General features: G+C 40.5%; 2 protein-coding genes across 2 annotated transcripts; one reads left to right on the top strand and one right to left on the bottom strand.

The window, feature by feature from the left end:
• Positions 1-319: 319 nt before the first annotated feature.
• LOC114443636 (serine/threonine-protein phosphatase 6 catalytic subunit-like) lies at positions 320-4,165 on the bottom strand. The gene is made up of 7 exons (XM_028417864.1): positions 3,986-4,165; positions 3,320-3,415; positions 2,919-2,984; positions 2,404-2,545; positions 2,233-2,312; positions 977-1,186; positions 320-878 (listed from the first exon to the last, which is right to left on the bottom strand). Exons 1-7 carry the CDS (start codon positions 4,058-4,060, stop codon positions 630-632), a joined length of 918 nt encoding a protein of 305 aa, XP_028273665.1. The 5' UTR covers positions 4,061-4,165; the 3' UTR covers positions 320-629.
• A 1,169-nt stretch (positions 4,166-5,334) lies between these two features.
• LOC114443635 (stromelysin-3-like) lies at positions 5,335-14,299 on the top strand. The gene is made up of 8 exons (XM_028417863.1): positions 5,335-5,442; positions 9,131-9,399; positions 10,710-10,853; positions 12,203-12,336; positions 12,428-12,642; positions 12,721-12,925; positions 13,204-13,464; positions 13,553-14,299. Exons 1-8 carry the CDS (start codon positions 5,338-5,340, stop codon positions 13,672-13,674), a joined length of 1,455 nt encoding a protein of 484 aa, XP_028273664.1. The 5' UTR covers positions 5,335-5,337; the 3' UTR covers positions 13,675-14,299.
• Positions 14,300-15,883: the final 1,584 nt, after the last annotated feature.

Below are 15,883 nucleotides of genomic sequence, written 5' to 3'. Positions count from 1 at the left end.
ACTTGTGGATGCATGTTATTAAAAGTGTGTACAGTGACGCACAATATATATTGAAATGAATAAATTAAAAAGAAAACCTTAAAATAAAAGATTCAGAGCGAAACCTGTAGTTTGCTGCAGGATGGCTCAGCAGATCATGTAGTGAGCCTGAAGTTCTTTAAAAGGGTGAATTATAACAACACTTTAACATTCTAACTTATAAAAAAATTAATGCAAAGGAGAAAACTAGTCTTTTAAAAGGCAACCATGAGGTCCAAATCCTACACATTTTTATATATATATATATATCTCAATTACACATGTATCATTGCATTTACCATTCAGTTTAAGTGTTTTATTTGCTTCAGTGGGATACATGACATGAAAATCTCATTTCTAAAACATGAAAAATTTAAAAGTATAATTTTCTGATTGGGTGAAGGTGAGGTGTTTTCCTTCCTAACAGCACAAAGTAAGTATGTTACAGCCATGCTGACTGTAGTAAGGTACAACTAGCAGACTGCAGTCTCGGAAGAAACACTTTAGATCCTGAAAGAGCTGTTACTCATGTCATTTTTTTTTCCTGGGAGGTTTGAGAACCGTGATTTACAGTAGACAGAGACTAGCAGACAGAGAACTGGGTTTTGGCATTAGAGGAAGTAGGGGGTGGTTGTTCGGGGAGGTATTACGCGCTCTGAGTCAGGAACGGCGCGGAACAGCTTCGGCTCTCGTCTGTTGACATCCTTGAAGACCATGATGGAGGCAATGTTCCCGCAGCGGTAGCAGTAGTTGGGCGCTGACCACACAGTCACCAGCTTCTCATCAAACATAAACTTGTAGCCTTCATGAACCAGCTGGTGAGCACGGCAGATGAGCTTCAAGTTGTTGATGTGAACAAACTAAAACAAAGATATGACATTTGTTTATATCTGCAAAGTTAACGCTAACAAACATTTTCCATTGATTTTAAATGTGACTGACTGTAAGGTTAACATACCTCATTAGTAACCTTGGAGCCAAACAGCCAGCCGGCACCTCTTGGACTGATGGCCCAGGTGTCCACATCCTCTGGGTCAGACCACACAAGGTCACAGAAGGCCCCCTTATGAGGAATCTCCTGGTTGCGTTCAATGGTGCGAATCTGGTCCAAGGTCTTGATGTCTGGTGAAAGACCACCATGGACGCACAGGACCTGCTCATCTATCAACTAGGAATTCAAAAAATGTCATTAGGTTAACAGGGAGTTCCAAAAATAAAAAATAAACACACTACTCTCGTCAACATAATTAGAAGTCCACATTACAAAGCAGAGGTTAGTTCACCTCCCTTCTATTCTTTCACAACAGCATTTGTTTTATTGTGTTCTCTAAATTCTGTTTTTGAAGTTTACCATGCTGCTTGTACACGTGTTTGTGTACTTGCTACAGCTCTAAACTGCATGTGTGTTTGCATTTGACTGTTCTTAACATAGCCTGTCCACAGTGTCCACTATTAGTGTCATTCTAGCTGCATTCCAAACAGACTAAGGTCTAAAGCACCCTTTAAAATCTGAAGACAAGATCACAGACAATACCAGTTCATCTACAGTCTCCCAACAGTTTTTGTTACAACAATGTAAAAAAAAACTGACATATTTGCAGTTGAAAGTATCTTAACAGCTTTACATAGCACAGGGGATGTTTATGAAAAATTTAAACAAAGCTGCACATACTGCTTTCTTTAGCATGAGTGAGCCCTACAGCAGCAGCTGGGCCTGCTATTACTAATCTGTAAATGTTGTTTACAGTAAAGCGGTTTCCTCAGCAACCAGGCTGCTCCCTTAACTGTCCGATCAGTTGTGGACTATATTACTGCATACTCAAGGACAGTGACTGCAGCATAGCAGAGACTGTCCCCATAAATAACAACAGCTCAAATTACCTACCACTTTATGATGTAAACATCAACTGTAAACAGTCAGCAGATCAGCCAAAAACTTGCTGATTATTGTCAAAAATATGACTGCTGTTTACAAGTATGTCAATTATTCCTAGGAGCACATAGCTCAATGTTTTGTTTTACAGAATCATTTTATTGTTAACTTTTTTTTTTTTTTTTAATACATTGGTTTTAATCAAATGTCATAATTTTAAGCTTAGATTTGGTCGTATATTCTCTCAACTTCCTGGTCCTTTATATCTATTACACATCTTAAAAAAGGCAAAACAGGCAAATATCATGTGATCAGTGTAAAATAATTGTAAATAAACTTACAGCAGCCACAGTCAGCATGTCAAACACTTTTGTACAATACCTCCAGGCATTTGCATTTCCATACTTAGTTTGACACTCATCTAAAAATAAGCAGAAAATATATGGCAAGGTAAACAGAAAAAGATGTATACCGGTACATACATGAAGTGATAATGACAATGACATGCATACCATAAAAGCCATAGACTTGTGTTATCTGTCTGCTCTCGTGGTTTCCTCGCAGAAGTGTGATGCGATCTGGCCACTTCGCTTTCAACGCAAGCAGGTGTGTAAAAGTCTCCAAGCTATAATATCCTCTGTCTACAAAGTCCCCCTGGAGGAAAAAAAGGAGGCAACATCAAAAAAATCTGAACTATTATATTTAACATATAAACAACCTAGGAACAAATATAATTTTTCTCAACCTAAGAGTAATATTAATTTTTACCTTGCTGCAGTTTAATTTTAGTATAGTGAAAAATATGTTAGCGACAAGAACTGTATATAGTAATCATATTATTTTCCGATTTTGCATTTCCAGTGTCGTTTTCAAAAGAAAACCCACCATGACTGAATACTCTTCAACTCAACGATATGAAGACCATTCCTTCTTAAAATCAACATGGAGGTTAAGGGAAAAAGGGGACATGGCTAACAGCTCTTTTTGTATTATTATGGTTTGCATAACACTGCTGCAATTTACTTACCATGAAAATGTAATTTGTGTCTGGGACTTGGCCTCCAGTTCTGAAGAGTTCACATAGATCATAAAACTAAACAGACACAGTAAAAAAAAATATTCTTCATTATTATTTTTTCAGGAACATAGATGGTAGAAATACTGCTAAGTTAGTAATATAATAAACAAAATGTATATTACAGATTGTAATTTATCCTTTTCTACTATTATTATACAGGACAATTATAAATACACAGGCACAGGGACATGGGTATTAATATGAATATGATGACCTGCTTTAAACAGGAATATAGAAGATTGTTAGTAATTTCAGCTTGTGGGCTGCCTTTTACCTTTTAAGTGCACACTGCAGTACACTGATGTTCATTTATCATAGAGGGATTAAAGCAAACGATCACTTGGACCTACCTGACCATGAATATCTCCACAAACTGTAACTGGAGTTGCAACAGGCTGAACATTTGATTCTTCCAGCAGCAAATCGCAAACATAATCACATAATCTCTAAAAAAAAAAAAAAAAAGGAAAATATGACATTGTGGCATTGTTAAGAAATTGAAAAGACATTGTTCACAGAAGGGGTGCAGAACAGGTTAAAGAGATGTCAACAGACTACAGGGGGCTCTGGGGCCTTATGTGCAAAAAGCTATAGATGGAACATTTAATATAGCAACAAATTCACCTAAACTTAAGACTCGGCAAAATATTTGGGCATTTGAAGCTGGAAGCAGGCAGCCTATGGGAGGAAACCACTGAGTACCAACACCATTAAAGAAGGCGCAGCCGTGGTTCCCATGTCTCCCACCATTACAACAGCCTCAATGTTAGCTTGTAGCATCAAATGCTACAGCTTCCTCTTCCGACTTTACTATCAGCTCCGAGTTTGTAAATCGATTATCGTTATAATCAGTCTCACTGGGATAGATGACAATACCCTCTACAACCATCCACCAATAAATGTCGAAGTTTCTTGCCACGTTTGTTAAACAAACTTCGTGTACTCGCACCGATAGCTTCCGCTGCTATCAACAAACATTAGCGTATGTTAACACGCTACAGACGAGTTAGACTCACCTTTAGGTCATTTTCTGGCAGATATTTGCAGTGTCTAGCTATATCAACGTACTTATCAAGGTCTAAAGGCGCCATTATCAAGACCCTAAAAGCAGAATTTTGCTAAAGCGGCTAGCTAGCTAGTAAGTTCCTTTCCTTCTTCCTCTTCACCGCTCCTTCATTTTCAACTTTCAGCGTTGTGGTAAAGTCATCCTAAACACAGCCCGTCGCTTCCTGTACAAACCTTCAAAATAAAAACATGTACCAATGAGACAGCCTTCTCCCTTCTAATACCACCAAGGTGGGATCAAGAAAGCTTAAGAAGATAATATATGATGTAGTATGCGACGGCTAGTAGTTCAAGAAACGGTGCTGTAAATGCTAGCAGGAGTTGTCAGACATTTATTTTGAAGGCAGCAGTAAGACAGCAATAACACCGTCTAACCTGACGCTCTCATCAATGGTATAAATGGAACACCGCCCTCTGCTGGTGCAACGTGGTGTCTTCCAGGTCAACATGCACCTTATACACAGTATGACGGAACAGCGGGCTGCAGAGGATGCAACTGAGCCACTACCACCGGAAAAAAAGTGATCTATGAATGAACGAATGAATGCCCCTCTCAACAAAGAAAAATAAATAAAATATTATAACATAAATAAAAAAAATAATACAAATTATTGACAGGCAGTGAGTTGCGATGGCTATAAATAAACAGTTAATAAATAATAGATAAATATGCACAGGAAATGTGTATACTGTAAAAAGAAGAAAATTCTAAATTGCGTGTGCAGTTTTGCTCATTTTAACACAATAAAATAAATAATAAATGAAAAAAAAACAAATAAAAGAAAATTAAATGATGTGAGCAATTATGGTCATTTTTATGCACTTGCACTAGTGTTGCACCACTTTAAATGGTTGAATGTCATTGTAGTAGTTTGGCTTTTTTTAAGAGTAAATGTCTTTGTGGTGGTTTTGAACATCTTTTTATAGATTGAGTATTATTATAATCAAGGTTTTATGTGTTTTTTTCTTATGAGTAAGTGCTATTGTGGTGCTCACATTCCTTAAATGCATGTCATCGGTTCCTCTTTGACTAATTCTGTGTTATATAGCCTACTACAATGAGTTTTACAAACAGTTGACTATTTATACTTCCAATTAGTTGCTGTTCTGTGGGAAAGAAAGGGGTTAAATCACGTGAGTTGCTGTAGAGCTTTTGGGAGCTCGTAAAAAGTGTCATCTGAAAAGGACAAAGAAAGCCGGGGCAGGCTCAGATCCCCTGCCGCCATTCCCGCAGCACAGCGCCCTGCTCAGCGGCAGCGTTCACTCTTCCTCTGCCTGCACGTCTGTTTAGTCTCAGGAGAAGATGATGAGAGCTGCGCTGATTTGCGGCAGCATCTTGCATTTGCACCTTTTTCTGTGCGTTCACTCTGTGCCTGTGCACGACCGGAGGACCGTGAAGCAGCTGCAGGTGAGTCCAACACCAACTCAAAGCACTTGTTCGCAGAGGCGCAGAAAACTTTTATGGATAGAACAGAACACCAAAGATGCCACAATGCTGAGCAGCGTGGGACAAAAGAGGATGCTGTGTGTGTGAAACAGAGAGATACCCATTTGTAGGGAAAAAACTTGGAAGTTCACACTCGGTGTCTTTTATGGCACGTTTCTCATCAGATTGTCAGTACTCAACACATGAAGATTAGTTTACATTAACCTCTGTACATGCTTCTTTTTCCATATCTTGATCTGGCTGATGTGTTATTGATAGATATGAGTTTCCACTCTGAAAGCCTGTGATGGTTGACTTAACATCAGCTCAGATATCAAGCTGCTGATATGTAGTCCTACCCCTGGCCCTGTGAATGTAACAGCCTGAGTGGAGGATGTGCTTTGGAAATGACTTATTTGTTATGGAATCTAATGCTCCTTTAGTTGCAGTAACACACTCTGATTGTTGCCACTGTACTCTACGCTCATTATGACAACTTGATGGATGCCAGACCTACTTTACTGGTGAGTGAGAGAGAGTCAGATTATGCAGGCAGAGACAAGTCATCTGGCAACTGGTGGAAGTTAAAAAGTCTGCTTGTTTGCTGACTCAGGGAAAACGGAGAAAACAGCGGATAATAGAGACGCACACAGAACCAACAGACAGTGAACCTCACCGAGGCTTTTATTTAAACACAGTTAGTCTGCTGAGTGTCTGCAGACAACAGCCAGCGCTGCAGGACAACACTGCTGTCCTTACTATTCAATCACAACACCAGCCTTCACATTTAAGTGCTTAATCCTAACAGATAATCCGACTGGGTGGTGACAGATTAATCTACCAAAAATGCTGTCATGCCCTGACAGTATGGCTTATGTGTGTGTGTGTGTGTGTCTTAAGCTCATAAGAGACTCACTCTGACTGTTTATTAGGTGTTTATTGGCATTTAACAGTAAGTGGCTGAATTGGCTGCACATATAACACATTTAATGTAGTAAATGTGCTTTTATTTCCATTTTCTGATCTGCACATCAGAGTATTATACTTTATAAGTGCAATATATAATAATATATTATTATAAATTAAGTAAATTTAAACTTACATCTGCAGTGAGAGTAGATTCCCCCTTACTATCCACACTGTTCACACATGCATTTCTTGGCAACTTGGTCACAAACATCCTGACTATATGATTTTCTAGTGCTGTTGTGTCTGCAAACAAAAATTTGGACTATAGATGCAGGAGGTATGGAGTACACAGTTCCTCTTGGCTCTGGTCAAGAGATACTGGTCATTAACCCATTAACCTAGCAAATAAATGTAAATAAATAAATAAAGGATGAATTTTTTTTTCAAAAGACTGACCATCATATTTTAAAAGTCTGTACTTTAATATATGAAGACAAAATTTGCTTTCTCCATCACCGGCAAATCTAAAATCTTGCAGCAATATGCAGCAATATTAACAATATTATATATTTTTTTGCATAAGAAGCACTTGTTATAAAGTGGTGACACGTCAGCAGTTCTCTCACCATGTTTTCATGTAAAAACAGTTGCTGTATGATCTGGGATGGGCTTGTTGACTGAAGGTTTATTGACATATTTACAGTGGATCCGCCCCTCATCTCCATTCCTTTTAATCCACTTTATCCTGCAAACATTCCCCACATTTGGCATAAGCAGCTGGTTTTGTGTGCAAAACATTGAATGCCTGTTGATATCTGGAATTTTTTTGTGGTTAAATATTTACTGCTCAGAACTTTCTTCCACTCTGTGCATCTTTTTTTTGTTGTTGCACTTTGTGATGATAGTTATTCTCAGTAGTGTCAGGTCAGCATCCTTGAAAACACTGTATGGCACAGATGCCCTGATGTCATGACTGAACAGGGAATTTCCAGACATCTGCTTGCTGTGTGTGATGCAGCCTGGCGTGTCTGTGGTGGTCCTTTTTGTCGGCCCTGTGCATGTTCATACCTGCGTGCACCCATTGTGTCTGCGTGTTTGAGTGGCTCCCCCGATGTAACAGATGCCGCCTGTTAGATAAAAGTACAATGCTCCCCTCTGTGGACGGTTCAGCAGGTAATTTGGGTTGAAGTGCCAGTTTTGGCGCGATGCGGGAACCACAGCATCCTGCGGCAACATGTCAGCCCCACCGGCAGGATTCCCTCAGCATGCACAGGGCTTCGTTTCTGTGGCATGTGAATTGGAGTTTATGCTTTTCTAATAAAAAGCATTTCTTGTCGTCACTCACTGTAAAGCCTGTCAGCTCAGTGGTAAAACACCTTCAGAATACTCCAGAGTCCAGTTGCTTGTTCCAAAAACTCTTGGATGTAACATGACCTGGATGACAGAGAGTCTTCACAGACAACAGGTGTGGATGATCTGGTAATTTTACATTAAAAATATTTATCTGATCAACATTTTCCCCTGCAATTACAGCACTGATGGTTGCCTGGATGTGTGTGTAAACATGAGGTCTATAGGGATAAACTGCACAAGTTGGCACACCTGAGATCATTCCACAGACAGTTGTTATTGGTTTCTGAGTCTGACTCACAGCCAGCCAGGCTTTTGATTGTCAGGTATTGGTATATAAGGTTCGTCTGAAGGATAATTAATATTAAATAAGACCCTTTAATTCCACTTAATACTGGGCAGAGGACTGGTTGATGTGAACCCTGTTTGTCTCACAGAACAAAGAGCACAGGTGTCTCGACTGTTTTGGTTTTTCTGATGTAGATTCATATATCATAAATTCATTCAGACACAGCCCTAATAGCTCAAAGCACTCAGGGAGTAGGCGGTGAACATCAGATAAAGGACACACTTTCCACAATAAATTTTTTTTTTTCCAATTGCAGATGATACTTAGAATAATCTCACTTCTTTCAATAATATGAGGAGTTCAAGGCTGCAAGATCCCATACACATACAGCTGTATTGTATGTTGGCCCAGCTTGTTGTGTTCCCAGTTAAAAAAAACACCCACTCAGCAGCTCTGAACCTGAGTCGTACCAACAATCAAAGGCTAACCTGGGACAGCAGAGCTCGCTGACTGCAGCAAAACAGAAACCAAACCAAGTTGGCAAGCAGCTGACTTAAGTGTGTGGGACAAGAGCGTGACAGACACCCAGCACAGCACTTTATGCCACACTGATGTCATATGCGTCATATACGTTTGCACTACCGATACCTTTTTTAGTCAGTGTTCTCAGATGTACACTGTTTTTGTAGACAGGTATACAAACTTAAATAGACACATACAATCACCAGCCACTTTAATAGGTACAAGCTACTACTTGTTTAAGCCCAATCAGCCAATCACATAGCAGCGACTCGGTTGCAGGCATCCAGACAAGGTGAAGATCACCTGCTGAAGTTCAAAGGGTGCATCAGAATAGGGAAGAATAGGCAATCTAGTGACTGTGAATGTGGAGTAGTTATTAGCAGATCCACTGGGATTTTCACACACAACCGTCTCTAGTGTTTACAGACATTTGGTCTGAATAACACACATAAATATATATCCAGTAAGCAGCAGTTCTCTGTGCCAAGGTACTTTGTTGATATCAGAGGTCAGAGCAGAATAAGGCCTGCACGCTTAGTGTGTTAACTGGAAGCAGTGAAAGCAAACTTGTAAAATAAAGACGTTGTTTTGTGTTTGCAGGGCTCGGCTCACACCAGCCTGAAGAAGAGGGGGAGACATGTGCAGGACACGCTAAATGAAGACTATTCAAAGTCTGCTCTGCCATCACGAAATGGCTCCGAGTTCTGGAAGCGTCCTCGCTGCGGAGTCCCGGACTATCCTGCCCTGACACAGGCTGACATGTCGCACTACAGCATGAAGAAGAAAAAGGGAGATCTGAGCAGACAGCAGCGCAGGAAGCGCTTCGCACTCTTTGGAGGACGCTGGGAAAAGACCGACCTCACTTACAAGTAAGAAACACATGCATGCTGTTCTGTGAGTGCTTTGGTTTGTTTCATCGTGCAGTAGTCGCCACAGCTCCCTGCTTTTTAAATGTGGTGAGTGTTTTGATGGAATGCTAAATTATAGACTTGAGCATTTTCAAAAAAGAATAAGAAAAGCGGGATGTGATTGTGAGGTCACGGGTTCTTAAAGGCAAACATATTTTGATTTAGGATGTGGTGCAGATTATTTGTTGTGTCTGCAGCCACTTTGTAAAATGTGAAATCATCATGTAATTGAATGTTTGTTTAAATACTGTTATAGTATAGAAATATGGTTATTTATGTGTTTTGTGGTTCTGTTTTGTGGTGCACTGCATGTCTGATGCTTGATTGTGCTAACAGTGTGTATGCTGCATTACAAGCAGTGTGATGGGATGAGAAGCAGATGGAGCTCTGTAGGTTCCCTCTATTTAGGAGAGCATCCCAGTGCAGGCGGGTCAATGATAACAGGAAACACTGACTTTAAATGTTTGGATTGCAGAACAAGCAGGCTAGAATAAACTGTGTCAGTGCTCCATTCTGCTTATACAACCTGACTGACCTCATTTATTTGTTTATTTTGCTAAAAAGACAAACTTAAAAGTGACTTTTCTACTTTCTAAATTTTTATAAAATCTGATCAGCTCAGTATTCAGTGAGTGCACTGCTGATTTAAAAGACAATTCAAAGAGATCAGCTCCGATTGTGGCTCAACCTGATGCTGCCAGACAGAACCTAAAGTTAAAGTGTAATTGTGGACTAAAAGAAATCACCAGGATAATCAGATGTCAGTGTACATTCAATGGCTTTGTTCAATTTTCCCACTAACAGTTCATCAACCATGTCTCTCAGTGGCAGACACACAGAGCTGCTCCAAAGCTGAGGACATCACCTTTCACCAGTGTAGCAGGATCCGTCCTCCTTACACTGGCTGCCTGCAGGATATTCATTTTGCATCCTGTTTCATGTCTGAGCCTGCCCACACAGCTGAACATAAATAAAGAGCTCATTCTCTAACCAGTGTCCGTTAAGCCTATATAAATTGAATCCCGGTCTTATATGTTGTGTGCACATGCTTTTTATGGCCCTATATTTTGCTTAATTCATATATCTACTCTAAAACAGGTGCAGATTTAGAAGAAAAGACGTTTACATAATAACAGCTAGTCAGGAGGTATTCACACACAGTAGTTTTTCTGTGATAGTCAATATGGATATCATATACATCATAAGATATTAATATGTATTCCGTTCTTTGTCAAGCATCCAGTGTGTATGTTTGTGTCCGTGTCCACCAGGATCATGCGCTTCCCCTGGCAGATGAGTGAGAGCAAAGTGCGGCGAGTCCTCCGGGAGGCGTTCAGTGTGTGGAGCGATGTGACTCCCCTGAGGTTCACCGAGGTCACCAGTGAGAAAGCTGACATTATTATTGACTTCAACAGGTGAGAGGTGGTCAACATGAGTGAATGGGCTGGGGTTTTTTTATTTTTTACTTATTTGCACATTTCAGCCTCTTTGTCATTAGTGTATTATCATTAAAATAATGAACAGCATGTTAAAACATGTAATGATATATGTAGTTGTCTGCACCCGCTATTCACCCAGCGGCCATACCCTTATGCAAAACTATTCGATTTTTTTTCTCCCCAATACAGTTGCTATAAATGAGGATGTTTTTTGACCAAAATCTTTATTTGTAGTGTATTTTGTAAGCGTTTGGAGCCTGGTTTGGCTGGTTTGGCCCAATTTTGAGGGCTGTCAGCTTCCATGAGAACCAACCATGGTTGATATTTTAATATTTTTCTAGATGTAGTATCGTGCAACACAGTGCAGTCTAATTTATATTACAGTATTCTGCTTTGCACATAGATTTAGAATCAGTATGGGATTGGTTAAAGTTGACTCGTGCACAGAAAGCATGCAGCATCAAAACACCAAAGGCTGTTGTACATAACATTCCAGCAGCATTTCTGAGGTATAACCATACGGCTGTTTTACTGCCAGTCTTATGTTACCACCCTATTGTTTTATGTTGAGTTTGAGTGAGGAAACAATGCTCTGAAGGGTCAGTTTAAAGGATGTGTGCTGCCTTTCATGTCAAATATGGGACTGTTTATCTCTGTACTTTAACCCACACTGACTGCTGCTGTGCTGGGTTCAGAACATGTGATCTCTATGTTTAGAAAATGCATGTAACCAACTGTACAAACTGTAAATACAAACCCAGTCATGAATCTTCTTGAGTGACCCGGAAAAACTGAACCAGATGTATCTGTGCAGCCGAGGCTGAGAGCAGATTACAGAACAAACACAACTGTACTTGTTTGGCAGGCTTTTTATTAGCGTGCCTCGAGCTACATTATTTTTTTTTATCAACTCAGATGAGTCATTCTAGCGTCTGATTTATGATACTTCCATAACAGCTTTCCTACCACACGTCAGTCACTGCTGAAAGTTACTTTCATAATTCACTTTTATAACTGATGGTTGTGGCAAAATGTTCTGCTATAAAAAGCAAGAGCTCAGACAACCTAAAAAGAGCGGTCACATGCTCAGACACATGTTTCAGAGGAATTTGTTGAAGTAGACATTTTTAAGTCAGAAAGTGTGTTGGCTGTGATGTCTCATTTCATACATGTTATACAGAAATGCTGTCTTATTGTGGGATAGCAGCAGTGTGACCACACCATGGTCCCTCACCATTCAGCCCCACAGCCAATGATCAGTGTCTGCTGCAGAGAGGACACAGCCACGACTCTGTCTGACATTAAATATGTGTTTGCCTGCGTAGGTACTGGCATGGAGACACTTTACCATTTGATGGTCCAGGAGGAATCCTTGCTCATGCCTTTTTCCCTCGGACACACAGAGAAGGAGAAGTCCACTTTGACTATGATGAGCATTGGACGGTGGGCAACGATGTGGGTGAGTTCATTTGATATTGTTGAGCTATTATTTAGGCTTGGCTCTGAACGTGACCTTGACCAACCAATTATTTTGAATGTTGCTTGTTTAGGCACCGATCTCCTTCAAGTGGCAGCTCATGAGTTTGGCCATGTCCTGGGCCTGCAGCACTCCCTGGAGCCTGACGCTGTGATGTGTCCTTTCTACAGCGACTTGTACCCTCTGCAGCTAAGCGAGGACGACAAAAGGGGCATCCAGTATCTGTATGGACCCCCTGTGCACAGGCATCCTGATATGACAGAGACTAATGAGATTGTTGTTGAGCTGGTGAGACTCACAAGATTTTACTAGTGTTGTACTTTGCTGATTAGTCAAACATGTCATTGCTGTGTATGTTTACTCCAGCCGGACGCCTGCAGAACAAACTTTGATGCCGTGTCCATGATCAGGGGAGAGCTCTTCTTCTTTAAGTCTCAATATGTGTGGCGTATCCGCGATGGGCAGCTGCAGGCCGGCTATCCGGCCTTGTCCTCACGCCACTGGGGAGGAATCCCTGACCACATTGATGCAGCATATGAAGACAGGTCCGGCAACATCTGGTTCTTCCAAGGTACATAAGCAAACTGTGTTACACCTGCCCACTGCAGAAAACCTGCTCATGTTTAAAGAAATACAACTTAACTCTGTCTTATGGTATCTGGCACGCCCTGAAAAAAACACACAGAGGCTCTAATTCCGATAATTAATCAACCAATAATCAATGATCAGAGTAATTGTGACGTGTTTATAACATTTGCAGACACGTGCCATTGTTTGTAGACAGGTTTTAGCACTGACTGAGCAACCACATCCACACTGAGTTCTGTTTCCATGTTGCTGCTGTGGCAGGTGACAACTACTGGGTGTTCGATGCTGAGAGGAAGATCACAGGACCAGACTCGGTGCGCCGGCTGGGTCTTCCTGTAACAGACATCAATGCTGCTTTAAAGTGGGAGGAGGGGCATATTGAGAAAGTCTACCTCCTGAAATCCTCTTTTTACTGGCCCTTTAATGTTCACGAGAATCACGTCGATGACGCCCATCCTCGCAACATGCTGGATTGGGCAGGACTGCCCAGCCATATTGACGCCGCCTTTAGAGACAACTATGGTAACTATCTCCCTCTGAGCTAGTAACGGTAATAATCGTTTCAACCTTCACATCCAATCATTTCCATCTCTCTCTTTTCCTCTGACAGGCTATGTGAATTTCCTGAGCGGGCAGAACTACTGGAAGTTTGACCCCGTGACGCTGAAGGTGCTGGACGGCTACCCACGCAGCATCGGCATGGATTTCTTTGGCTGCTCTGTCTCTCTGTAAAAATGAGTTCTTACATCTGCTAAACTTCTGAAGATGTGTTTCTCAGCTTAATGCCACACACAGGACACACCAGTTTGAATGCTCATTCAAGCAGGCACATCCACAACATGTTCTCATTTGTACTTTGACTGACCTCATCCACAGGCCATTTACCTCTGGAAATCTGCAAACAATTTCAGAATCAGAATCAGAAATACTTTATTAATCCCAGGGGGAAATTGTTTGACTGATTCTTAACAAGAAATCAGTCAGGAAATGACCCATTTTTGCTGACAGGGCAGCAGTGTAATAATGTAACAAAGTGTTTCCAGTCTACTAGATAGCAGATAGATAAACCCTGGCGCCGACCTGATGAGGTAAAAAAGGTTGTGTTGCTATGGTGACCATTTTGAGCCATGACATCAGTATTAAAAAAAAGTCAACACAGGGTTTCTCCAGATTCACTGCAGCATGTCCATAATGATAAAAGGCTATGTGCTACATCTTTGTCTGTTTAAGGTGCTATTTAAGGTACCAGTACCTCATATATTCCACAGGTTCCACACGTCTGTTCTTATTATTACTCACTGTCCTCTTTTTTTATACACCAGTCCTCTTCATCTGCTGGAGAGCTTTGTTTGTTTCTAACTGAATAAACTGGGAACATATCCTCTGTGGAAAACACTGGACAAGGTGCTTTTCTATGGATCAAGTCTTAGTTTCCATCAGAGACAAGTGACGGAGCTTCACTGTGGTTTAACTTGCTGTGTATTTTATTATGGATACTACATGTGTTCACTTGTATTCATGGTGATACTGTAATCAGTGCAGGACACTGATGATTGCATTGGTCTTTAAGACACTGTGGTGTGCCTGCATCAACAGCAGTCCAGTGTAGTTTTGTGATTTTAACCAATGTCAATGTGCCTTTACATTATTATTATTTTATATATATATATATATATATATATACTTTTAACACATACCTGTATGTTTGCCTTTATATTCATTGGTTTCCAGTGAATAAATATTTTTGTTTTTACAATAAAAAATTGTCTTATTTTTCCAAATACATAGCTAGGTCATCATACTTTTAGAAGCCTCACCAAACTGGTGGGAATTTCTTCGTGCTATTCTGCAAGATGGAAAAAAAGATCTATTGCTATTTTGCCTGGGGCATCACTGTATGATGAATGACCAAAGAGAATGGCAGAAATCACTCAGTTCTTGTTCTCATAATCCACAGAAGGAGGGTTAATATGCTGTCAGTATTTTGGGCAGCAGCAGTCCTCTCTTTGGTAATCAGCATGCCTGCACATGTTGATTGCATTTTAATTTATGTGTATGTTTTTGTAACCCTGTTAAATGATCACTGCAGTCTTAGTCCAAATATAAATCCACTCTCAGTTCTGAAAGCCATATGATGTAGGCCCCATCGTTGGGAGGTCTTCTGAGCTCACTTGTATAAATTTGTGACTCCATGTGTAATGAAGCTGGAAGGATGATAAACACCTCCAGATCTGTGGTGTTGGTTGTCTCCTGGAAAAAAGCGGACATGCTCCTTCCAGGTGAAGGGGGGAGGGTATTATATGTGGTGTTTTTTGCTCAGCAAGCCAAGATCATTTAGTTTATCCAACGCTTAATCTTGGAGGTGGATCAATACGTGTTTTTTTAAATTTTATTTATGTAATGTACACCGCATTAGTCTCTGATACAGTAAATAAAACCATATGGCCACATACACCGATGTACTGTACCTCTCCAAAGTTGTCTTTCAGACTCTTATCTCTGGGTTTTGTAAGTATGAGTCATGTTTCAGTCATCCTGTGTGGTTAGATTGGTATGCAACAGCTGGCAGCCTGAATCAGACATATAACATTTCATTGTTTACAGTATTAAACAGTTGCCCAGATTGATTGTCTGGAGGTTCTGGCTTAGTATGGATTATGAAATCTCAGTAAATAAAACAGGACTTTATATGGCGCCAACATAATGCAGAAAACCGTGTTTAGCAATGTCTTCTCATAACCTTTGAGCATCCTCCTACAGCAAATAACTGCCAGCAGCTAAGGAGCTGGACTTTGTCAGGAGTATAGGATCCACTTTATAATCGTACACTCCTGACACCTAGTGGCTGAACTATCCGAATAAGACCATCTTACAAGTAGTGACACTGCGACAAATGAGGACTCAGACTTATCAGGTTTTAACTGGAGAAATATCAAGTTTT

The sequence above is a fragment of the Parambassis ranga genome, chromosome 12 (genome assembly GCF_900634625.1).
Source record: "Parambassis ranga chromosome 12, fParRan2.1, whole genome shotgun sequence".
NCBI classification, from domain to species: domain Eukaryota; kingdom Metazoa; phylum Chordata; class Actinopteri; family Ambassidae; genus Parambassis; species Parambassis ranga.
The sequence above is the reverse complement of the archived record's forward strand: the minus strand, read 5'-3'. Positions and strand labels throughout refer to the sequence as shown.